Raw genomic sequence first — 25954 nt, 5'->3', positions numbered from 1 at the left:
TTTGCAAAAGCTGTCAAGGAAGTGATTGTCAAATTAGAAGGCAAATCAGAAGAGATGTGTTTTCCTCCCTCTTTCTGAAGTTTTAAGGAAGCTTTCTTAAGATAAATTAAAATTGCATGTGACAAGCTACAGCACCCAGAGTACTCTCTATTAACAATGTGAATGGTATAAAGATCAAGGAAAAAAATGGTAATCTGTTCTAAAGAGGTCATGAAAGTGGTCCAACATATCAAAGAGCTTGTGTGTGCTCATGTTAAGCTGTTTACAGTCACCTGGGAAGGAAGTATCTCCTACTTGGAGCTCGCAGCTTTTCCTTAGGCAGTAAAGTTTTGTCCAACGGCAACCTGGGGAAAAGAACAACTGAACAGGAGAAAAACGAAACAAAACAAACCCCACTGATAAGTCGTAGTCTTGTTTTTGCTCAAAACCTTCCTTGAGGCAACTCATTCATTGCCCACACCCCCTTTGGCTCGCTCTGTAAAATGTAGCTGAGTCCCAGTTGTATCAGGACACTGCCTGTCAGATGTATACTCCTAATCCTCTGGTACAGCACAGCTACTAGTGACACTTGATGGCATCTCAGAGCTTTGACACACTTTTCCCTCTGCTCAGCACAGGAGAGACTCTTTGCTTTTCCTTCAGGACCTGCTGTGAGGAAGCTCCCTACCATCACTCTGAAACCCCCAAAATGACATTTTATTCACTCTGACATAGGAACAGCTCACAGGCCTGCTTCAGAGGAAAGTACAAAGATCACTACTCTCCTAGCATTTAACACTGTTTTTATGGATTACATTTTAAAAATCTGAATAGACGTCCATAAATGACATGTGAGTTCAAATAAAAAGCCCTAAGATTTTATAAAAACCGTAATAAAAATACACTGCTATCCCTTCTTTCATTGGAGTATGTAATTCCGATCTCAAAATCTTTGAATGACTCCACTGTACTCAAGGACAGCTATTTTTTCATGTTAGCATCCTCAAAGTGATGATACCACCTTCCCTTTAGTTAACACTAACCTGTTTCCATGTGACCTCTAGAAGTCAATGATGAGGGAAAGCCCAAATGGTGACATGCCTGTTTTCTAACTAACCTCCCCTTAAAAGTATTCTTCAAACCTTCTGTGAAGAATAACTAATTCATCTCGAGAACAACACTGCTCAGAAAGGCATCATCTCAAAAAACACCCCAGTTGTATTTACTCAATTTCCGTTTCCTGTGTGTTTACCTAAGCATTTTCTACTTTTCAGCAGCAGCAGAAGATATATCCATTAAGAATAGAAGGGTAACTGTATATAAGAGGGAGAGTGAAGCAGAAGGTCTGGCACAGCCAATAACAGAACGATTTTTGATAGATGTATCAATCCTTGAGCCTACAATGGCATTTCCCTTCTCCAGCCTGGACTATAGGTGACTGCTTTTGGTGAAATGGCCTCCTTTAATCACGGCAATGTTCCTGTTTTCAGTCATTTTGCCCTCCTATTTAACTACAGATTCACAAACTTTGATTTCTTGGGTTGAAAAAAAAAAAATCTTGTTGTGTTCCATTAGAGACTTAGTTGTTCCATGTGTTTTCTTGATTTCCTGAAATACCCCTGGCCTCCCTTCCTCCCTTTCTTTTAAAGGAAAAGGTACTCTCATGATGAACTGTGCCCAAATGGGCAAATATAAGTCAAACTATTATAAATACTCAACACAAATACTTGATAAGTTCCGGTTGCAGCATAGCCCTAACAAAAATTCTGATGCAAGCTGACTTATTTGTTTCCAGAAATGCATTTGTTTCATGAATGCCTCAGCTTTGAAGGTGACTTCATTGCCAGCAATCCTTGTGTTGCTGCCAAAGCACCGGGGAAAAGCTTTATTCCAAGAAAAGAAAGACGAACGTGTCAATTGATGATGACAGAATTGTTGTAGGTCAAACGTTTAAACTTATTCTGACTCTGTGTGTAGCAGGCTTGGGGATTTTTTTTTTTTCTAACTTCTGAGTACAATGTATTGTGTGAGGCCAGCTCTGAGCTAAACAGGAAAAAAAAAATAGACTTACTGTGGTCAGTACAGATTGTAACTCTCAGGATAAGGTTAATAAGAGCACCCCACTGCATCATTCAATGCCATTCTAGGACCAAAGTTAATTAGTGCAGCATTCATTAGGGATCTCAAATGTAACATGGTCCCCTTGATTGGGGAAATCTGCAGCTAACACAGGAGTAAAATAGGAGTGCCTGCAAGAAGACAAACATGCAATCAGTGATAACAAAATAGCAGATATAACCTGGTTCTCACAGGCAAGATCAGGAAGGAAATGTGGCACTTGCTTTGAGACACACTGATTACATTTACTGTTATCTCCAGAGACATGGACATTTGCTCACACAGTGCACTTAGAGCTCAGTGCTTTGGAGAATAGATGCCTTTGTTTACAAGCAGTGATGTCCAAATAGTTTCTCTCCTCCACCAGACCGAAAAATTTCCATCTCCAAGCACCTGTATTACAAACATCTCAGCACCTTCAAATTGCTGCTATTTTAAAAAATGAAGCAAGATTTTAGTTATAGGAGAAGGATAAAGAAATTACCGCATCATCACCAGACTGTCCACAGCTCACTCTGCAGCAAGCCCAAATCCCAAGCTAGCAATGAGCTTGTGGTCCCACAGGATGGAAAACACACTCTGGTAAATGCATTAATATCACCTTGAAGTTCATCCGTCCTAGACAGAGGTCAAGCTAGAGAACAGCACAGCCATCTTGGTCAGTGCCAAACTACCAAATTATAGCCAAATGACACGTAAAATAATATTAAAAAAAATAGCGAAATTGTATACAGTAATCTAAAATATATGGTGACACATGCTCACTGGACTTTGTGCTTTACAGATAGCTCTGTCAGCGGTCTTTGACAGCTCCTCTGTCCTCCCTCCTCTTGGACACTTCATCAGCATTGGCCTGGACTTGATTTTGTGTTACAAATTAGAAAGCTTCTGCCTCTAGGGAGTTTATATACATAAGAATCATTTGATAGCACTCTTGAACCTGCTTTTCCCTAAAAGACATTCTAGTACCTCTAGCTCTACCAAGTTATTTAAATTTTTCCCCTTCTTCTCTGCAGTATGTTAAGCAGCAGAACTGCTGAAGCCTGATCCTTAGTTTCAGAGAAAGAGCTGTGACTGACAGTACCTCTTACGAAATGTCTTTCTCCCTGCATGCTTGGAGAAACAAACAAATGACACTGGTTTTTCCAGCACCATGATGAATATTTGTGCAGCATTTCTTGAGACTATTAGAGAGTTTCACACGATTAGATGTGAAAACATACACCGATGCCATCAAAATCTCTAGCCCTCAAGAATATTATTACAGTGGTAACAACTGTAACAGCTACACAGTATTTTATTGTCTATTATTAATTCTTGACAACGACAAGCCAGCCTGAGTGAGTCGCCTGATTACTGGTGGAATCATGCCTGGCTAATTCGATTGTATTTTACAGATATCATTTTTCTATTTAAGGGGAGTGGGGGGTGGAGGGAGGAATGCCTTTCAGACAAAAGCAATGTTGCCAAAGCACTAGGAGGCAAGTTATATCGGTAAACAACTTTTCTTATTAACACCCTCTCCTTTCGCAAAATGCATCTCATTTCGATGATACACTTTTTTCTTTAAGAAAAAAAAAAAAGCTTGTATTAGAAGATGATGCTATTTCTAGAAACGTTATCAGCTGTCTTTAAACAGGAGGCTGAACAGCCACACCAGTCTGAACTTTCTGAGCTCACCGTGGCCTTTGATATTTGCCTAAACTATTATAAAAGGGAAAGAGAGAGAAATATGATGTTAAATGGAGCAGCCAGTTCTCAGCTTTTCCCCTCATGACACCCACCAGCCTCCGAGCCTACAAACCCAGAAAGCGAAGCAGCACCTTCCGAATCTCCTACTCGTCAGGATAAACATGCCTAATGGCAGACATCTCCTCAGCCCCCACCTCCTCCGGGAAGGCTCTCCTGCCCTCCCCTCCAGCTATGGCTCGGTCTCAGGTGCCTGAGCTTTCCCAGCCGTGCTTTAGCTCTGTTTTAACCCGTCCGCACGAATCCGCTGAATGAAGACCGCCGTTCCGCCAGGGGAACATCTCTAACATTCTCCCCTCCCGGCTGGGAGGGCGCGCGTTCCGGAGAGCGAGGCACTCGCGGCCACACATCCGAGCGAAGGGGCTCGCCGCCGAGCGGGAGCGGCCACCGAGGCACAAGGGCACACGGCCCGGGACGGCCGGCGGAGGGCCGGGCCTGCGGGCCGCGGGGAGGCGGGGGACGGGGCTCTGCCCCTCCGCGCCCAGCCCCGCGCTCCGCCAGCCCCGGCGCCACCTCCGAAGTTTCCGAGCGTGTGCTCTCGGGGCGCGGGGCAGTCCTGCCCCCGGGGCGGAGAGGGGCGCGGCGGCCGCTCCCCCGCCGGCAGCGCTGCGCCAGCGCGTCTGCGCTCCCCGCCCTCGCGTTCAACTGGTGGGACCCCCGTGCGCCCCCGGCCGCGGCACCGGGGGGAGCGGCGGGGCCCGGCCCGGCCCGGCCCGGCCCTGCCCGGCCCGGCGGGGCGGGCGCCGCCGGCTGAGGAGGATGCGGGCGGCGGCGCGGCGGCCGCAGGCGGGCGGCGGGCAGCGGCGCGGCGCCTGACCGCAGGGCTCCGCTCCGCTCCCGAGGATGCAGCGGGGCGATGCCTGGCGACAGGGAGGACGAGATCTGCCAGAAAGCGCTGCAGCTGCTGGCCGAGCTGTGCTCCGTCGGGGCGGTGGAGAACGAGAACTGCCGGGATTTCATCTACTACCTGCGGGACAGAGCCCGGCCCCGCCTCAGCGACTCAGGTACGGCCGCCGCCCTCGGGGGCGCGGGCACCGGCGGCCTCCCTCCGGCCCCGGCTGCGGGAGGAGGGCGAGCTGCCCCGAGCATCCCCGGGCGGCCGGGAGCCGCGGGGAGAGGCCTGCCGGCGCGGCGGGGGCTGCCCGGCAGCGGGCGGCCGCGCAGGGAACGGGGCGGCGGCGGGATGCTCGGGGGCCGCCGGGCTTTGCCCGACCCGGCAGGGGGAGGACGCCGCTCCGGGCTCGGGGCCGCCAGGCTCGGTTTTAGCGACCGGCGCTGGGAGAGATGCGGAGCCCGAGCCCGCAGCGCTCCCCGAGCCCGCGGCGGGTGCGGCAGCGCTGGGGGCGGGCGCGCAACTTTGCGCGGGCGCTGTCCGCCCGGAGCGGGTCGGAGCCTCCCCGGCCGGAGCCGCCGCCGCTCTGCTGCAGTGGCCGGGGCTGCCCCGCCGCTCCGCTGGCCCTCCCAGCGCTCGGGGTGAAGCGACCAGACGCTTCGTAGCTCGGTTTAACTGGAACGCGCTTTAACCCAACTCCCCTGTTCTGTACGGCACAAGCTCAAAGGACTATTCCTCGCGTTTCTGTAGCAGATGTGGGGGCTGTAGGTCTGGCAGGATGTACGCAAGGTTGGTTTTCTTTGTGTTTGTCAGGATTATGGTTTCCGCATCATGGCATGGCACTCTTACTTAAAAACTTTAACTGAAGGAAGCTTTCTCATAAGGAAGCTGAGCTCCAGCTGCGCAGGAACGTGAAAAGACTGAGGATCTGTCTCTGAACGCAAGGGAAAGGGGAAAGGCACCTAGCAGTTTAGAGTAGGAGCTTATTAATTTATTTTTTTTTTTTTTTTTTTTTTTTTTTACATCATCAAGTTGAGTTTGCTCAGTACGAGGAGGAATTTAGTGAGTTAAGACAGAAGTTGATGAACGTTTGCAGCACTGGGAAGCCTTGCTGTTAGATCAGCCAGTCATCGCAGCACAGTCTTCATTGCTTCATTATCCTCTGAAATAAATCAGTCCGTTCAGCACAGGACAGTCTAATGACACTCTATTCTTAAATACTTTTCTGTAATTCGGTAGCCTGAAGTAACACTCAGAGTGCAACTTCCTGCCAAATCCTTGGATATGCTGAAGGCCTGGAGAAAACAAGTAAAACTAAGTAAAAAAATACTCAACGGAGGAAAAAGATGTGCTGTCACAGTAAATGAATAAGGAATTTTCCATCATTCAGTTTGCTCGTATCCAAAGCTATTTGCAGCCATTCTTGCTTTTCAGTACTTAAAATATTCAAATTGAAGTGATTCATGCAATGTTTGATGGGGATTCTTTAAAAGTAGGCAATTTTAATTGTTTGGTTCATATAGGCAGATTTAATTACTTTGTTCATATAAGCAGTAATTTTTATGACAGACACCTGTGATTTTCTGTAATTTTCATTTACTAAAGGATCAGTCTCATATTTATATATCAGGTCATGATTTCAACGCTGTCTGCTTAAATCAATCAGTGCTCACTTTGGATATGAAACTACTTGAAATGCATATGGAGACTTTAACCTCCGCCACTTGGATAACAGCTTTTCAGATTTCTTTCAGAAGCTACCTGCTTTTTTGCTTTTTTTTTTTTTTTTTTTTTTTTTTTTTTTTTTTTTTTTTTTTTCACCAACCTCGGGCAAAAAGAGTGCCTGGCATCTGTTTGGGAGTGATTTTAAAGCATGGTGTGCTCAGTAAAAATTTATCACTTCTACCTAAAGATGGGGGGCAAAAAATTAAATAAATAAATTTTAAAAGTGTGTTTATTTCTACCTGTTTTTGCTTGAACTGTTATTATACAACAGCCTCCCGGTGTTGTTGCAAACCTGCTCGATTACACAGAGCAGCAGTCCCTAACCTTCGCCAGCCGATGTGCAACAACAGTGAGCAATTATGCTGCAGGCAGCATCTTCCCATTGGCCTCAGTCTGAACGTTTTTATTTTTTGCAGCTGCAGCTGGTCTCAGAGGGTCTAGCAGGCAACGTGTTACCCACAAACCCTGACTCGGAAAATATTCTGTTGGGTAGTCGTGTCAGGAAGTTCTTAATTCACCTAATCTCATGTTTCTTTGATTATAACATATTTATTATCCCAGTATGGCTGTCCACGTGGTTGGTTTGGCTGATCCTTTGCTGTGCTGCTGGGGGCTGTAAGAAAGCAATGCACATGACTTCCAAGATGAAGCAATACGACTCACGGTGAAAGGGCAGGAAACGCGTTGACCAAACCCAGCTAGCTTCACGTAGTGAGTTTCATTGATTTAACAAGGGCGAAACGGCCTTAAACAGCCCTGGCAGCTGATCCCTTCCCTTTCTAGCCGCTAGAGGCCTAAAGAGGGATGTGAAGAAAAGTGGTGCTGAAGGACAGCGTCTCCCTATCAGAGCTGGGCAAAAGATGAAGCTGTCCTTGTTCCAGCTTCCGGCCCCCGCAGGTGTGAAGGTGATGCGCTTTAGTCAGATGAGTAACTGGCTCTTAGGCCACCCAAAACAGCAATCTAAAAAGATCTACAGCATCAGAGTGGAGAAAAGTGTGTGATTTAAGTATCTGGTGAGGTACATGACTAGGTATTGTACAGGAATTAATGTGTGGGGACATGCTTTGAAAAGTGTTTCTGAAATAAAGTGGCCACTTGCCGAAACCCAGTGACATGGTGGGTACAGACAGTTCTGCAGCACCTTTGGCTGAAGCTGTTCCTGGATGTTGGCTCTGACCTCTGTCAGGACTTGTTAGAAAAACCCTGACTGAGGGAGGGTGGAGCTGAGGGGCTGCTGAGCCTGGTGCCAGCATTTGTGTCCCTCCTGGCGCCCCTCAGTCCCAGCACGGAGCAGACAGATCGCTGGAGATCCACTCCTCTCTTGCCTGACATCTGATGCACTTGGCTGTGTGGCTCCCTGCTGTCTGTGTGACTCAGTCCAGGAGGGGACTGGGTGCTTGTGGTGTCCACCACATCTCTATTTTTCATTTTTTCAATGTATTTCAGCGGTTTTCCCCTGTTGTGGGGAGTGCTGCACGTGCTTTTAGCAGGAGTGTAAAGGCTAATGGGGGTCTGGGTTTAACATGCTGGTCCAGTGGATTTCGTGGGTGACACGAGTGAGTCAGATTTTTAAAGCTTTTCAGCAAAACTAAAAATGCAAATTAGGCATTTAGTGAAAAATCTTCAATTAGTTCAAGAAGAGTTATATGTCAGAGCAACCTTGAAAATCCCAAAAGGCATCCTTAAGCATTTAGATACCTTAATAAGCTGACTCGTTTTCTGTTCCATTGTAAAATGTCAATAATACTCCTGTATCACAGAAAGACTTTATGAGGGTAAATTGCAAAGTCTGAACACATCAAGGATGTAATACATTCATAAAGGAGAGTGAGATGGACCTCTCAGAGATATTCAAGTAAAAACAAGTTTGTCATATGGACATTTGAAAACAATCCCTCAGGATCATGGAATATCACCTCATGACACATGATTAAGCAAATATCGTAGAGGAGGAATGAGCAGAAGAATTCCTTCAATGTGTAAAAAAAATAAAAATTCAGTAACCAAAACAACAACAACATCATGAAAGCAGAAAATCTTGATAGAGAGACTGACCATTGAAAGAAGAATTAAGACAAAAAAGCTGCTTATGAAGACAAGGGTTCTAACAAAACTCCAGGCCCCTAATCATAATGAACTTTCATTAATTTTGTAGTAGAAAAAATGAATATAAATAAAAAGTAAAGTTTTCTTTTCTGTTGCTTTGGAGTGCATGTCTTGAGGATGAGCCATCAAGGTCTTACAATATTCTTAATTATGTTCTTTAAAGTTGACTAATAGAGGCTAAAACAGAATACATGATGAATATTGTGGGCATAGTGATAGCCATTAGGCATAAAGTATTTTACAGGTCATGAGATCAATATTTCACAGTGACAGAAAGCCAGATTTTAGTACTTGATGGAGGTAAAGATAGCTGACAGTCAAGAAATTAAAAAATCTAGGAGTGGAAATGGGATGGATATTGAAGACAAAATGTATGAGAAACTGCAGTAATGGTCTTGAAGGGGAATTTAGGCATTTTATGAGTCGGTACTTTACTTTTTATTGTCTGCTTTCAACTTCAGGACAGAGAAGAGCACAAAGAAACAAAAAGCTGAAGAGGTACAAATGTGGCCTCCCAGCCCTCTGGTGAAATGTGAAATCCAAAGTTTTTCATGGAGAGCGTTGTTCCCATAGGCTGCTCATTCCCTAAAAAGCTGATACTTGCAATTAAGTTGTATCTCAGAAAGTTTCCCTTTTATTCGGAACTGAGTTGAAAAACAAAACCTGCTTTCAGAAAGTAGTTTGATTCCTTAAAAAGGTATTTCAAAATTTTTATAGCTTAAATTACTTCCTGACTTATTCCCACCTCACCCCCCTAATATTCCAGGAGCATATCAAGCTGCAGAGTTTCATCAAGATGCTAAGTACACCTAGATTTATCTAGATAAACGCAAAAAAGCATTTACAAGTTATAAAGACATGAAAATAAAGACAAGTTTTATTTGAGTGGGTGAAATAACTTCCGGTATGTTTTTTCTTTTTATTTTCCTCACTGTGAGCTGTTGCTTTCCATATTTTTAAATTTAATTTTAATTTTCTTTTCCTGATAGTGTTTAATGTGTCCTGCTAGTGCAAGACTTTCCTCTCTTGAGGTCAAATAAATGAACACATGTGAGGCCCAAGTTCCTTTGGGTTTTGAGAACCAAAGCGCTGTTTCAAGAGTTGAAAAAAATACAGTGATGTTATGTATTTTGGACTAGAAATAGGTATTCATTTTCTCTTTTGAAAAGTCAGGAACAAGTGTGAAGAAGGTAAAAAGAATTATTTCCTGTTGCTTGAATACTGAAATGCTCTTCCAGTTGAATTCTCTCTAAACAGAGAGGCTCTCGGAGACTTTCCTGTCATACTGGAGGAGTTTAATATTGCATTTTTCCTTGGAAATCTATTTTAAACAGATAGCTAAATTTTGAAACAAATTGTAGGAAAGAGCAAATTGTGTTCAAAGTAAAAGGACTGCCTATGCACTTAATAATGGCTTGAAGCTATATTTAAGGTAAATCAATTTAAATAAAGATTTTAGTTTATTATAACCACGTATCACATTTTTCCTGGAATGCATTTTTGTTCTTTCTGAAGGTAACCTAAAGACTTATAGGTGTTAAAGTTACGATTTACTCTTCAGAACCAGAGAAAAGGATGACTACAAAGATTTTCCTCATGATAAAACTGAGCTTTGATCAGGCTGTAGCACAGTCATGTTAAATACTCTTCAGATATGAAAGAGCCCTGCTCTACTGAGATAATTTGATATTTTCCAGACGCGCAAAGCAGCTGCAGTGGAGCAGCACTTTAACCTGAGAAGCCAAACTTGAGGAAGTTTTCCGCAGTCCCTGTGACCAAACCTTACTCCACTGCTGTCCCATGGCTGCTCCTGGGCGCTGTGGGGAGCAGAAATGTTTCAGTCTGCGAGAAAAATACAAGAGGAAGGTGACTTCCAGCCCTTCCTGGCCTCTGCATCCACATTCAGTGCAGGTGTGGAAAGTAGGACCTTTCTGCAGCTTCCCTTTCCATTTTGGTTTTAGTCCTCACTTATTATGGGGGTTTTGCCAAATGTTTGTTGTTTCCAGCCTGCCCTTACACCTTGAAACTATAACAACGTGTAACACTGTGTCAAACAGGCTGATGCCAACTACACTCCTTTGTATTCAACGGAAAAAAAATGTGTTTACTCAAATACGACACATATATAGAAATACTACTAATTTCCTGAAGTCATTGCAAGCCCATTTGTGAAGCAATACTGCAAGTTAGAGTAACATGTTAACTGAATCAGAAAAGAGTTATCTCTATAGTCACACAGTTTATGCAAGTCTCTTCCAAGTGAACATTAAGGAAAATGGGTTATTTTCAACTGCGAGTAACAAAAACATCTATCACTGAAAACAGCCTGAAGAGTAATGACCTTCGAAAATTAGGATGCCTAGATAGCATACAGTCTGTCCTACACCTCAATTCCTGTCCTAAGTGCCAGTTTTGCTGATGAGGAGCAATAGGTTAGTGTTAGCCCTTGTACATGCAAACTGGTTTTGCCACTAAATATTGATTGCTGTATGTCATAGCTCCAATTTCAATGGAATTTGCACGTTCCTCATAGATGGGGGGAGAGGGGAATGAATCTTCTAATTATGCTTTCCTTAGAGTTACCCATAATCTTCGTGCAGGCCACAGCTTACATTTGTCACAAAAAGCTCTGATTGCTTAAGCAGAGGTGTTACTGCAACAGATTTATGACTTATTAATTTATAAAATATAACAGATTTATGGGTTATTAAATGGGTTATAAAAAACCCGTGAACTTGCATTACAATAATGACATTTTTAGAGTTTTATTACCGTAGAATGCTGAATTGTTAGGTATTTGTGTGATCCACACATTTAGTGACCCAGCTACAAACAATCAGCAACATGTTCCCCCAGACAGCTTTCTGGAAAGTTCCTTTCCAAACTCATTTGTGTGAGTTTAATTACACTGACAATTCAGAGACCTAGAAATGTAAGTCCAAAATTATTGCTGTCATAACAGCAGATCTGCTTAAACTCAGTCTCGAGGCTGTGCAGCTCTGTACCAGCTTTGATGTGCAATATGTAGAGGCTGAGCACAAACTGCAATTTATGTATTTTTGTTTAAAACCACATTTCTGGGGTTTAGCTCTTCCCCCGCTGAAAATAATGATCATTGTTGATGTAGTGCAAAGCTGTACTTAAGAACATTGCACTGTACATCTTTTGCTATATTTTTTCATTCGTTTAAGCTCTTCTGTGGCTTTATTTAGACCAAAGAGATAAAGAGAGATTATTTTGACCTAAAGCTTTATGGCCCTTTCATATTGCTAACAAAATTTTAGCACAAGGGATAAGAATTTAGAATAATTAATGACAAGTGCTGTCAGTTGCAACTGCAGCCCTGAAGTTCATAATTTTGCAAGATCAATCTTTTTTGCATGCTTTGTAGTACTGTTAAGTAGAGAGTACTTGATCCATTTATTTGGAGAGTACAGAAAGAAAGTGTTATGTATAACAGGTGGTGGTTTGCACATTTCTTACATTTGCTATTGTAGTCACACTGGGTATTTTGTGGCTTAAGCTGCTCAAGGCGTTCAGCTCCCTCTCATTTTTTGGATTTAGGCATTCATTAGCCAAGTGAGATTAGTTTGGCTTCCTTTGGCAGGCATGTACACTGCAGGATTTCATCCTGTGTGTCTCCCAAGGCTAGCTGGAATGCAGAAATGCAGTAGTTGCAGTCAGAACTGGCATGTGTGTGTGTATGTTTTCAGCCAGTTTACACTTGATGTGTGTCTACCAAAGATAAATGTTGGAAGAGTCTATAATCTGTCAGAAAAAGCTTTAAGATTATTGCTGCAAATTCACCATGCTGACAAAAAACCCCCAAAACAACAACAACAACAAAAGTGTCAGGCACTAATGATTTTGGAGTTAAAACTTTCGAAGGGCTTTTTCAAAAACCTTCCAATTTTCTTCTTAAAAGAAGAAGAATGAGGATTTGAAATAGGATAATTCCTGCCAGGATACTTTCTCACTTTCTTTTTGTTCCAGTTGAGTTTCACATGCGCACAAAAAGAAAACCTTGCTGACTTCCCTTGGATATACATTTCTTCAGTTCATTGGATGTTCATCAGGGGGCTTGTTTAGAATATCCAAATTCTATCTTGCAGTCTGTGAAACTCCCTAAATACTTCCTTTCCCCCTGTGATGGACCTTTCCTGTGTGTATACAAAGCACTAATATTTATCTTTGAAAATTTCTTCTGGTAGACCAGTCTTCATCATTCCCATCCAGGTTACTTTTTCCCGGTTTCTCCATCCCATTTCTAAATTATGTTTGTATATATGCCAGTGTTCCATGTGTTTGCCCATCGGGGTGTTCCCCACTCCAGTTCTCGAGCAGCATCTCACTTTATTTACTGCCCCATTTTTAATCTCTTTTGCTCATCTCTGTTTTAGTTCTCTGACTCTGGCAGTATAGTTTGTTTTCTTCTCACATTCAGTGAAATTTCAGAATGCTGTAAGAGTTTCAGAAGCTGTGTAATCAGTCAGTACATAAAGTTTGACCCGTCTTACACACTTATTGTCTCACCGGGCATCTGTCTGCAGCTGTAAAATTCCTTTAGAGATTCCTTTATAAAACCTGCTTCTTTTGTCCTTTGCAATACATTCATGGCTCTGGAGTTCATGGTTTCACCAGCACATATTAAGGCATTCCAAAGGCTGGTTCTCACATCTATCCAATTTTATAAATAATTACAACTTGTAATTCCATACAAATTGTCCTACTATTATAGAAAGGAATGTACAATGCAAATTAGAAAATTATCAATGAGACCAACAGTCTTACGATCTTTTGTTTCCATTTGTAGCAGCTGTTTTACCCATTTAAAAGTGGAGTTTATTTTTTCCCCCTAGAGAAGTGAAATGGATAAGATTAATGCCTAGTTATTCCATCTCTTTTTGGGAAGCCTACCCTAAATATGCTGATCTCAAGTACTCATTATGCTAAGTTCTCTCTGCACAGCATAAAGGAAAAGAGTTTCCTGAGCCTGGCTGCAGGGAAATGCAGCAGGTATTGAGTTGTTCTTGCTGAGTGCTGTTCCTATTCCCTGTAGTGGGGTTGATGTAGGATACATGTAGCAGTCACATTACCTGCTGTAAAGAGGTTTTAAGTCCATTAGCAACTAAATACAAGAGAAAAAAGATCTGGTATCGCTTCAAAGATATATAAAGCTCTAAAGAGAAGATTCTCTTATCAGTACAATTCTATTTTTTTTTTTAAGTTATACCAATTTACCTGGGGTAATACAAGACACAAATCTAAGCCAATTGCTCAAATTTTGTTTGCTTCTGTGATTGTGCTCTCTCCTGAAATAGATCATGCCATCAAGAAAGGTTCCTATTTCTCCAGATGCCACTATGGCATCCATGATAACAAAAGTCAAATGTAAACTTTTCTTCCTTTTTGTTTTCTTTTTAAGTCAACAAATATTAAAGATGACTTATGAGTTAACAAAAAAAAAAGCAGAAGTGAGAAGTTAGGCTTAGCAGGTAAACAGAAGGTGAGGGGCTGACCCAGTTTTGTCCATTTGTTTTGTTTGTTCTAAGTTCTTGGGTGTTTCACAAACAAAGAGTGGTGAAACCTGGAGGTGCAGCAGGCAGGAGCACAGTGCCTGTCACTTGTTCTGCTCAGGAGATGGACCTGAGGAGCAGATCAGGCAGCCAAGCCTCTGAAGAGAGAGGTAAAACACATATTCCTAAGGGACCAAAGAGCACAAAACAGACTTGCTGTCACTTGGAAATTAGAGCCTGGGGTTCTGAGGACATGCCTGTGGGGACACAGTGGGCAGGAAAGGCTGTGGATATACTGTGTTGTACCTCTGTTGAAGGAATTTCTATTTCTGTTTTTTATTACTGTAAAACTTGCCTTTTTTGTCTTGATTTTTGAAGCCTTTTGAGCTTCTGTGTGGAGTTGACTGTAGGAAGAAAAAAAATAGGTAAAGCAGATCTGTCCAAATTCTTTGTCTGTCTTGGGGGCCCTATTCACTGGTTTTTTCATTGACTGGTGGGGTTTTTGTGGGTTCAGTACCTTTCTTAGCCAGCTTGAGAAATCATGATTTGATTCTGACATTTGGGCTGTGGTTAATCAGGAAAGAGAAAGCTTGGCTTCCCCTAATATGGAAAAGCTGTCACCTTGACTCTTCCCTGTGCAGCAGCATCACTGTTCCTGCCAGCTTCTCTTAGCTGCAGAAGGTGTAACATTTTTATGTCTGCTCTCATTCTCAAGTTAATGTCTTGTTCCTGCCTACCTTATTCGTTCTGTACCTGTCTCTTGTTCTGTTGTCATTGTGTCATAAAGAGCGAATTGACTAGTCAAGATGATTTCTTTCCTGCTGCTGCTAGGAGCCAGTGATGATAAAATAGCTAAAAGCAGTTCCCAAAATAGCAGTGCACAGGTATAGGTTTGCCAGAGTGATTTGATAGTGATTACTCTATCGGTCCTTCTGTAGTGTTACAAGTCACACCCAGCACTGGGAACAAAAACTGCTCTTTCTTCCTTTGATGGATTTTTCTTCCTTCTTTTCTCTTTTTCTTGGGAGCTGGAAACCAGAACAGACCTTAATAGCAACGGGACCAGCAGCATCTTCAGCCACTTCAACTTTTCTTCCCTTCTCAGATTAGGGGGAAGCAGTTTTTCATGTTCAAGAGCATCTAAAATTCAGTCGCGGGATTCACTTCTTATCCTAAAGCCTCTGTGCACTGAGAGATGAAGCAGTAATTTGTTAAAATGGGAGGCTTGGGATTTAACATTTTTGGTTGTTTGGCAGTTTTATCTCCCTTTTTTCTGTACCCCTCTCTATGTGGAAGATTTCCAGTGGTAGTTGTTGCCATGGCACTAAGCAGGACGAGGTGTCTCCTCCAGTCTCAAAACTGGATGTTTACGGCCGTACTGTGAAAAATTATCCCTTCTGACAACTCGGGGTTGTTTACGCAGAATTAGCACACCGCTTCTCTTCTTCCAAAGTGGAGAGAGGCTCTTCAGGTCATTCCCTGTGTGTCAAGACAAATGTAAGCTTCAGCAGTACTGGAAGAGCCTCAGAATTAGCTCTGTCTTTCCACTCCCTCGTTAGCTGTTCAAATGAACAACCGCTTCACGCCCTGCCGAGCAGCTGATTGGCCTTGGAGGGAAGAAGCATCTGAAGCAGTATTAATGTTTCATTCAAAATCATGAGAGCCAGGGAGGAAGGGAATTAGGGAATTCAAAACCCCAAATCAGTACTGCCTTTTATTTCACCAGGTCCTGCTCCCTTGAAGAGCATCCCTAATTTTCTTCCACACTGGATTTCCTATCAGGACAGTCTTGCTGCCTTTGTGAGATGTTTTTGCCAAGGGTGAATGTAACGGCTCTTTTGCCTTTGTTTTTTCTTTTTCCCATTGTCTGCTTCTTCCCCCCAGCCCTGTTGACAGTATCTGCTATGACATCTGCTGTACGGGAGATGGAGAGACAAAGAAACTGTGCAGTCCCTCCATCCTCTGCTCTTTTCCTTTCTCAAGTCTTCACTGCTGCATCAAGGCCAGTGAAAATCCCTTTTTATTTTCTCACCAAGCAAAGCAGATCAGAAAGCTGAAAAATTAGTGCCTTAAATTGCTATCTCAAAGATATGTGAGCAAACTGGATGTGATAAAGCAATCAGTACAGGAGTGTGGTGGATTGCATGACAGCAGGAACAGCCAGCTGCATCTGGGAAATATGTAAGTCCTTGCACTCCAGCAGTATAAAACTTCCCAAGCTGTGAAAGAAGAGCAATCCTTTCTTTTTTGTGGCAGTCCCAGTGGTTTGAAACATGGTTGACAACTAATAATGGCAATCGTTGAATCAGTGACGTTAAAAGAACCATCACCTCACAGTGGGTATTCATGTGAGATCTTGGATTCATTGTACGTAGTGTAGCACGTGCTGGGGTTGTTAAATCTGCAGATGTTGCTAACAAATAAAAATAGTTTTATTAGGACAGGAACAGAAAAAATGTCAGATACAGAAGTGTTGCATAACCAGCCTTGATGAGCAGGGGACCACCCCTTTTGCAGTGTTTCAAGAAGCACTGTTCCCAGTAAATCACAGCAAAGAGACCCTAAATCCCTAGGTCATCCTGAGATAAATATTAATACTGTTGTTTTTAACAACACAAATGTTGCTTATTCTTTTACCTGTGAGCTTTTGGGAAAAAAAAAAAAAGGGGAAAAAGCAAGCTTTGACAGAGTATTTCCTGACTCAGCAGTCAAATGAAAGGAGTGATGCTGACGCACTTGGTTCAAGGTAATGGAAGGATTTCACCCCAGCTGAGGAGGACTATGAACACAGAACAGCACAGGAGGTGCATGCCTGTAAATTCTGCTAATCAAATACTTCTCAACAATGTGTTTGACTCAGGGTTTGTTTTTTTTAGGGACAGGAGTCATGTTTTAGTTGGCTGTTTGGGGACTGTGAAAACTAAGGCTATTTTTTTAATTTTGCCAGGCACTTGAGATGTGATCTTGTAGGAATCTGTCAGTGCTGCTTTTCTCCACCCTTTCAGCTGCTTTTTCAGTACTCATATGCAGTAAAAATTCCATCAAATGCCCTGTCTGTAATCAGCAGGGAAAGCAGGGCATGTCTGAGGTGTGATGTCAGTAAAGCATTGAGCAGAAAACGGCCTAAAAAGCAGCCAAGAGAAAACAGTGGGCCCAAGGATTTAGGTGGAAAGTACCCTGCCTGAATATGGCTCAGTCTATTTTCATAGCAAACACAAAATAAGAGCCTGGGCTTTGTTGGGGCCTCTCAGCACTTTACTCTTATAAATAATAAACAGAATACATTTTCCTCCTTGTGTGGGTTAGCAAATAGAAATGTGTCTCTGTTATCAGCAAGGAAGTCATAATTGAGAGGCAGTGATTTTGTGGAATACACATTCAAGTGGGACTAAATAAAAGCATAAGGAGGATTTCAAAACTTCCATTTCTGTGCTGGGTTTCATATGTTTAGCTATGGAATTTATTCATGATACCTTTTTGCAAGCCTGGATTTATATTCTCAGACTCAAATCATGCCACTCACTCCAGCCCGTGTCTGACACAGCAACAGCTCTAACAGGGTAATTTTAGGTAATCTTTTGCATATCCCAGCATTTTCCCGTTTACTGCCCCATTTTCAGCATAATTTCAGAGTTTTGAGTGTTTACTTTCATGGCTTTGCAAATGCTCATCTTGGTATGACACCATTTGAGACTGAAGCTGAGAGGCATATGGTCATGGTAATCCTGTTCACATTATTGGAGCAGAAATGCAGAATAAAACATATTTTTCTTGGGGACAGGCACGTTTCTAATGTGCCCCATTTCCAGTTCGTGTGCCCCTCACATTTGGGAATAAAGAGTGCATTTTTACTGGCTCTATTTACTTGTTCTTAAGGATATCCATTTGTTTATTCATTTCAGCATACCTCAATGTATGTTGTGCTCATGTTCAGTAAACTTATAGAGTTAATTACCCACCCCTTACATGAAAGTCCTCTAGAGAAATTACAATGGGTAACTCTACTCAACAACCCACTAACAGCACAACTTCCACAAGTCTGGAAGCTGGAACATGCAGTTCTTGGAAGTGCTTGGTCCTTTTCCCTTCTGCTTCTTTTTTTGTCAGTTTTTTCCCTGATGAATGTAATCTCATACTTACAAGTGAAAATTTTTCTATTTTCATAACATTCACATTTTGTCATTCAAAAGATTATTGTCCTTTTTTTTCCTAGACTCATCTGAGTCAGCCTGATGGTGGGAATCTTTTTGATTTTAAGGACGTGGCAGCACAGGGACTTTTTGAGAAAAGGATGTGTACCTGAGTCTAAGGAAAAGATTTAAAGTAATGTCCATGTAATTCAGTTTTAGGTATATTTTTTCCTAATATAATCAAGCTATCAGATGAGCGATCCTATTTTGTTCTTTTGACCCTATTTTCTTTCTTTATTTTGAGGAGCCATGTGGAGCCAGGATAAGAAGTAGATATTGGTGAGTGCATTATCCACGTGTGTTGGATGACAAAGAAGAAAGTACCAAGTTCACAAAAAATTATCCTAAAATCATTCCACTGACGTGGCTGAAAAGTTAGCAAATCCCATCAGAGTATTCCAGCTAGCAAGAAAAGTGGGATGTAGCTGTCTCTGGAGAAATGAGAACCCCCATTACTATTTTCAGAGACCAGAAGATGAAAAAACTGTGGCTATAAAGTTACCATCCATTGTGTTTGTTTTTCCCTTAGAAGTAGCAGAACTTTTTAAGTTCTTCAAAGCCAAGGAATCCCCCCAGATTTGAGAGCAACCCAGCTGAGCAAGTCTTGGGGGAGGAGAGATGACATGAAAGCTCAGTGTTTCCATGCTGTTCTCCTAAGCATCCCACAGCAGTGGTGTTCTGATTTCTAGGAACACGGGGCTGACACCAACATCTCCTTTACACTCCTTGTAATTCTGGGAGGGAGATGAGGAGAGCAGTGGTTCTCCCCTTGGAATAGGCCCAAGGAAGAGCAGCCATGAGTCTGCAAGAAGAAGGTTTCAAGGCTGATGGTCCCTTCTCTACATCCGATTTGTTTGTGTGCATCATGTGAAAAGTGTGTTACTGATTATAATTGAACTCATCTTCAAAAAACTGTGCCATAACCTGTGATTATAATTTCTCTCTCCAGTAAGATTGTTTATCTTCTCTTTCTTGTTTATTGCTTGAGTGAACCTAGCACATTTGAAATTCTGTTTTAGATGAAGTAGGATACTGTGCAGCTGGTGGTATTTCACTGCAGAATAACCCCCAGAGGTATTTGTAATCCCCTGGTACTATCATCCAATAGTGAGCCAAATTGAATAATAAGCTTGGTGCTATGAATTCAGCCTCATGCTCAGCCTCATTCTGCATTGGTTAGCATTGCCTAGAAATTAATTATTACTCTGTATTTATGCTATCAATGACATCCAGAAGCTGGCCTAAACATGCTGGAGCCACTGGCAGCAGCAGCAGCAGCGGCAGTAGTATATATATACATGCAAATATTTTGTTCTCCCTCTATAAATATGTGCTGTAGACTGTCTTTTAAAGAAATTTTTACTGCATCTTCCTGATGAAGATGCTGAATACAACCAGACAGTACATGCTGGACATCAGTCAAAGATGCACAATGACACATAGTTTGCTATTAGTGTTTACAGGATTTGGAATGTTGTAATTGATTTTGGCACTGAAAGTGCAGTCTGGTAAATTGCTTGTCACCCTTGTTCCATCCCCAGTCTCATTGAGAATCTCATATGCAATTAACTGTAATTGCTATACTGTATTTATTCTAAAGCACGCAGCACACTGCTGGTTTGCTGTTTGCTTCTCAAAAATGGTGAGTTAATTGCTTACAAAAACACGACTCAGAACAAGGGGACCTTTGTGGGGAGGGACTTTTCTTCAGAGTAGAAAGCTATGGCGACTTTCACATCATTCGTGTTCCAAACTCATGGCCCTCCTGTACTTGAAATCTCCCTGATTTCAGGGACAGCAACTTCTGTGGGAAGAAGGCATGGCAAGTGAAGCTCCAGTGCCAACCTGTGGGACACAGCAAGAGGAGCTGGATTCTCTGCACACCAGGGTGGTTATGGGCTGAAGTTAACAACTTCTTGTGCTATCTGTAAGACAGAGCAATTCCTTCTGCATGTGGACCTGGACAGGAGTTCTTTAAGGGAATGTATTTGTTCCACATCCTCTAGGTCAGAAGGTAGAAGCAGCACTGAACGGCTCACATGAATTCCTCTGCCAGTTTATCCTGGCAATATTTTCTATTTAAACAGCCAAGGCTCCAGATTTAGCATGGACTGTCTAGAAACCTCAATAAAACAAAGAGCTTTGCCAAGAAACAGTCTAGGACAGAAAAAAAAAAAAAAAAAAAAAGGTGAAGCCCTTCTCACAGATCAATAACAGGAATCTGTAAAATTTTCCTTCCCAAATTTGAAGAGCTGCATTGCTGCATTGTCTCCTGCTGTCATCCAGGGCCTGGATGCTGGAGGACAGGTCCAGTTTTCAGGTTTAGAATGAGAGCACCTGCCTTTTTCATGTCGTAGTGGATTGTTCAAGGAAGACCTAATCATAAATTTCCTTGCTGTCTTTGCTAAAGCATAAATCTTCAGTTCCTCCTGTTAAGAAACTATCTGTTATAATTTTTTTCTGGAGAAAATAATTTCAGGAGGTAAGATACAGATCGAGCTAAATTAACTTAATTAAAGAAAATGCAAATTCAGTATAATACATTTTCTAGTAGAGAGTGTAGATTCTACTTGCTGCAAGCACAAAATACCTCCAAGTGTCTAGATATGACAAATAGTGGCAATAATTGTGCATCTAAGGCATTAAAAATATCTTCTATCAGAATGCTGGATGAAAAGAGGATTTTTATTTTTTTTTTTTAACTCTTGCAAATTGAAAAACAAGCCTAAATACCATGGACTGATTTCCAGGATATTCAAACTAGTTTAGATCTTACTTTTAATCCTGTTAATTATTTTGCTATTCTCCATTTAATTAATTATCAGATTAAGGTTCTTACGTAATATGTAAAATGGCCTTTTGATAATAAAAGATTATGAAAGGAACGTTGCAGAGTTTGCTTCAGAAGAAAGCAGAGCAAGATTGAAATCTGCAGAATTCCAGCTTGAGAGAGGCTATTAACTATGATAGCAATTGCATGTACCGTTGCAATTGCATATTCCACAAGAAAATGGAGTGGATCACTTGGGGCATGAAAGACGACTACACATCTTTACTGTAGCAATCATTTAAGATTGTACATAAATACCATTCCTAGGGTTTTCTGCTTAGATCTTCCAGAATTGCTATATTCATCAAAATCTCTATTTCAGATTTTTTATTACAGATGTTGATTTTAATTTACATCCTTGAAAGGAAGGACATTAACCAGAGAAGGGCCAACAAGATGATTAGAGAGATGGAACATCTCTCCTACAAGGAAAAGCTGAGAAAACTGGGTTTGTTCAGCCCAGAAAAGAGAAAGTGACTTAATCGTGGCCTTCAGTACCTGAAGGGAGCCCACAAGAAAGAGGGAGAGGGACTTTTTTCAAAGGCCTGTAGTGACAGGACAAAGGGAAATGGCTTCACACTGAACGAGAGTAGGTTTAGATTAGATATTAGGAAAAATGTCTTTGCTGTGAGGGTGGTGAGGCCCAGAGAAGTTGTGGGTGACTCATCCCTGGAAGTGTCCCAGGCCAGGTTGGATGGAGCTCTGTGCAACCTGGTCCGTTAGAAAGTGTCCCTGCCCTTGGCAGATGGTTTGGAAGTAGATGACTTTTAAGGTCCCTTCCAACCCAAACCTTTCTATGATTCATGTTATTTCAGTCTTCCTGGAATCTACGCTGGAAAAAAAAATAATCCTTCTGTTTTACAGGCTAAGAAGTGATGCTCAGCATGAGTGTTTTACTCTGCAGGGTTAGTGACGTGGCTTTTCAGCTGCCTGTATCACTTTCCTTCTCCAAAATCTGTTCATCCTCTCAGTGCTTCACGTGTTGGCCGTGTGCCTGCTGCCTCCCAGAAAGCCAGGTGCATTTGGAGAGATGACAGCTCTCTCAGGGCCCAGTTATTTAATTAACTCGTTTTTAACTGGATTATTTGAAAAAGCTATCCCATCTGTCTAGTGGTCAATACTTTGCTTGTGTGCTAAGCAATGTTTGTCAAACTCCCTGCATCCCTTTTACTCAGTGGCATCACACTTCTCTAGAAGCAACTGGAAAGTTTCTGGACTCACAGTGAGGAGTGAGAAGATCCAGGTTCCATTTTTAACTTTTCAAACTGCTTTACAAACGCTCACCTTGAGAACTGTGCTGCGTCTTGGCTTTCTGCTCCTATTTCTAAAACGACCTTTAAGTAACTTCGACATTTATAAAGGGAAAAGGTACTCAGTGATAAACAGTTTAATCACTAAGATAATTTAACAGATTTTTCCTACTGTCTACTTGGTACTGTGAATAGAAAAACAAACAATTCTTCAAGTATCCACTAGGGTTTCTGAACACCTTTCTGTGCTGTTTACATTGTGTTGATATTCTTCAGGTACAGGTTTACTCCCAGTGGTTTTAACTGTGTGTGTCCAGACACATTTTAATGCTTTCTCGCAGCTTCCACGAGTAAATCTTGATTAAAAACAAATAAATAAATAAAAATTGCCTTTCAGCAACAAATAAATAAATAAAAATTACCTATCAGCAATGGCAGATTCATTGATTATTTAAATAAGGACAGAAGGCTGTCACTTACTTATATCTCAGATACATGGCACAGATCACTAAACTTAGATAAAGACTGAAAAATAGCTTGCAAATTGCTCTTTAAAACATTATAAATTACATCTTCCCAATTAAAAATCTGGATTTTCATATCTCTTCCTATTTATATGATATTTGAAAGCACCAGAAAAAAATATTTATAATGGACCTTCATGTCATAATCCAAGAGGTCAAGAGGCATATTGTAATTTGATGGACATAAATGAACTAGCTATGCATCAGAGGGGTAGTCTGGAGTCTTGGACAAGAAAGGTGTCAATTCCTTCTCTTAATCACTCCTGAAGAGTAATTAAATGACTGCTTAAATTCGGGTCTCATTGGTGCTTAGATGGTTTAGCTTTGTAATTCTGAGGTCACTGTGATTGATGACCGATGATTTCTTCATTGAATCACAATATAGAATCTTTCGGAGTGGAAAAGACTCTTTAAGATCATTGAGTCCAACTCATAACCCAGCACTGCGAATTCCACCACTAAGCCAGTCCCTGAGTGCCAAGGTGCCATGTCTGGACACCTTTTAAACACCTCTAGGGTTGGTGGCTCAGCTCCTGTAAGGTCAAGGAGGGAAGCTTGCATTTGACTTTCTAACACAGCTTCTTACAGCTCCATCATAACAGAGCCTTAAGGAACTGTGGCTCCAGCCATACAGATTTATCCTTCTCATCATTAGTCATTTTTTAGACCACCAAAGCCCTACAGGCAACATCATTTATTAAGCTTACCTCAATGGTTAATTTATGTGTATTTAATACATCAGAATCTAATCTTTCCAGCCATGCTGATGTATCTTAGACTTGGGATGGTCATGTGTGAGTGTGTATGTCAGAGGGGAGGGATGGAGAGAGGGAGAAGAACAGAAAGCAAAGGAGAAACTTCTGAACACACAAACCAGTGTAAATGGATGTGGATTCATCTGCAGTACTGGAAAAACAGAGAATATGAAGTGTACCTGTTCATTGTCATAGAGGGAAATAGAAGAAAATCTTCAGGACAGTTTTAAAATATTAACCATTCATATTTTAATTGCTGGATATTTTTACATGCATTGAATTAACACACTTCTTTAAAGTGGTTGATAATCTTAAATAGGGTTCAACATGCAGCCATTGCTATAAATAACTTTCTGTATGAGCCTAAGAACTTCTGATCTTTTTTCTGGCTTTAGTGTCTGGTGTTCACAAGTTTCTTCAGTTGTGGCTCATAGTGATTTTAAATATGTAAAATAAAAACACTTCCTGCTTTTCTTAGGTGCAAAATCCACCACGAGAGCCCTTGCAGCTTTTGAAACATCCAGACAGATACAAAGCTAAGGTGTTTGGTGAAGTTACTATCAGCCATAAAACCCTGAGATGCTGAAGCATTACTATCTTGACCTTTATGTCAAGAGGAGTGAAAAATAAATTAACTTCTGAGACAGCAGGCCATTCTGCAGGACTGCATTTGTTGGAGAATGTCTGGTTTTACATAGAGGCAGAAGGGCAAAAATAGGCTGTTTTTCATAAATGCTGAAATATCTTAATCTTGAGGGTTGCCAGAGTTTTGGGCCTTAGTGAACTAGTTATTGATACTGTTCTGTGGTATTTCTGGCTTATTGTTCCATGGGTACAAAGCTGTGGGTGTTGTCAACAGGAAGGTACAAGAGGGATTGGCAAAGGTGGAAGTTGACAGCACACAGGGTATTATCGAGTTTCATCTTTGTCCCTTGTCCCCCACCTGTCTCCTTCTAAAGATTTGTTTTCCTTATGAATCCAGCAGGTTCTCAGCAGCTCCTGACCTTTTCACAGTAAGTGATTTGTTGAGCATGCCCCTTTGGCTGTGTGGCGGGGCCATGTTGCTCTGGGTACAGGTGCCCAATTTGACTCAGAGAATTTAAGGGCATATTAATGCATTAATCTTCCTGAGTCACTGACAGAAGTTCTGCATCCCATCCGTGAACTTTGACATTTATGTTGGAGAGCAGCAATCCCACGGTTGCTTCACTGATGCTGAAGTGCATGGCTCAGATTTATTATTATCTTGATTTTTTTCCTCCTTTTAATCTGTCATAGTTCAATCAATGTGCTTAAATCAGCAGCTGCAGAGAGTAAAGCCTTGAATTCATCCCTCAGTGAACTACAGTACCTTCAGTTTGCTGTTACCTAAGAAAGATACACATTTGGATGCCTCCTGCCCACTGTGGAGTGAGAAGTACAAGCTTCTCCTTCCCTCAAGCTGCCCAGTTTCAGTTTTGCATTCACAACTAAGTACAACATGAAATGATTCAGTTCATAAGAAATTGTTTCGTTCGTAAGAGTTGTTGCTACTTGTTCTTTCTACACACTTCTTTTAGTAAAATGTCTTGCATGTCTATACAATTAAACCCAGGAAAACAGAAATCCGGATTCATACAAATCTTACTCCAAGTATACATTCTTTAGTGTATGCTTTGCAAAAATAAACAAGTTGAAGTTCTTTTCTGTATTCAGATTTGCCAAAATTAGGAAGGCTTCCAAGAGCATCTCAGCTTTAAAATAATCCATGTCTAGGAATGAAAAAGCAGAAGAGCAGTCTGAATGATAATTTTACAAATCTGTTTCTCAGTTCTGTTCTTTAGCTGCTACATTCCTAAGATGTTTCACTTTAGATTTCTCTTGATTTTCTCTGTTTTCATATCTGTTCTGCAGTTTTCTCTTAGACAGTGCTGTTGACAGACAAGACATTTGGACTTGATCTTAAGAATCTTTTCCAAGACAAATGATTGCATTATTTTATGACTTCCAGAATTACCTACTCGTAAGTCTGAAAGTCTTAAGCTATTTCTATTGCTCTCTAGTAGTGGAGAGCATATAAATATGTATTCCTTATTTTTTTCTAACAGTGAATTCATAGTAGACATGATTCAATGGTAAATGATTAATTCATTTTCTTTCCTAGTAGTAAATATCTCTACCAGTAAGGCTTCCATCACACCCTAATACTTTTGGAGGAGCCCAAAAATCTTCCTTTTATCGAGTGAGTGCCCTAAGTTCACAAAGAACAACAGACACAGGATACATTTGCCGTGGCTGAAATGCTTTTTAAAAGAAGCCAATGTGAGCATTGCAATGCATCTGGCTCCTGTTCTGAGAAAGATAAATGCTTTCAAGCCTGCTTTTATTTTCCTTTGTGCCA

At 41.6% G+C, this 25954-nt stretch overlaps 1 protein-coding gene across 3 annotated transcripts in view; it reads left to right on the top strand.

The window, feature by feature from the left end:
* The first annotated feature begins 4616 nt into the window (after positions 1-4616).
* SYT9 (synaptotagmin 9) overlaps positions 4617-25954 on the top strand; it is a 64036-nt gene continuing 42698 nt past the window's right edge. For all 3 annotated transcript variants that reach the window (XM_066320471.1, XM_066320470.1, XM_066320472.1), the window contains exon 1: positions 4617-4850. In XM_066320471.1, the coding sequence (XP_066176568.1) occupies positions 4703-4850 (148 nt within the window). In that variant the 5' untranslated portion in view covers positions 4617-4702. The remainder of the gene's footprint in view (positions 4851-25954) is intronic.

This window comes from Sylvia atricapilla, chromosome 6 (genome assembly GCF_009819655.1).
Source record: "Sylvia atricapilla isolate bSylAtr1 chromosome 6, bSylAtr1.pri, whole genome shotgun sequence".
NCBI lineage: Eukaryota > Metazoa > Chordata > Aves > Passeriformes > Sylviidae > Sylvia > Sylvia atricapilla.
Note: the sequence above shows the minus strand (reverse complement) of the source record. Positions and strands in the feature narration are given on the sequence as shown.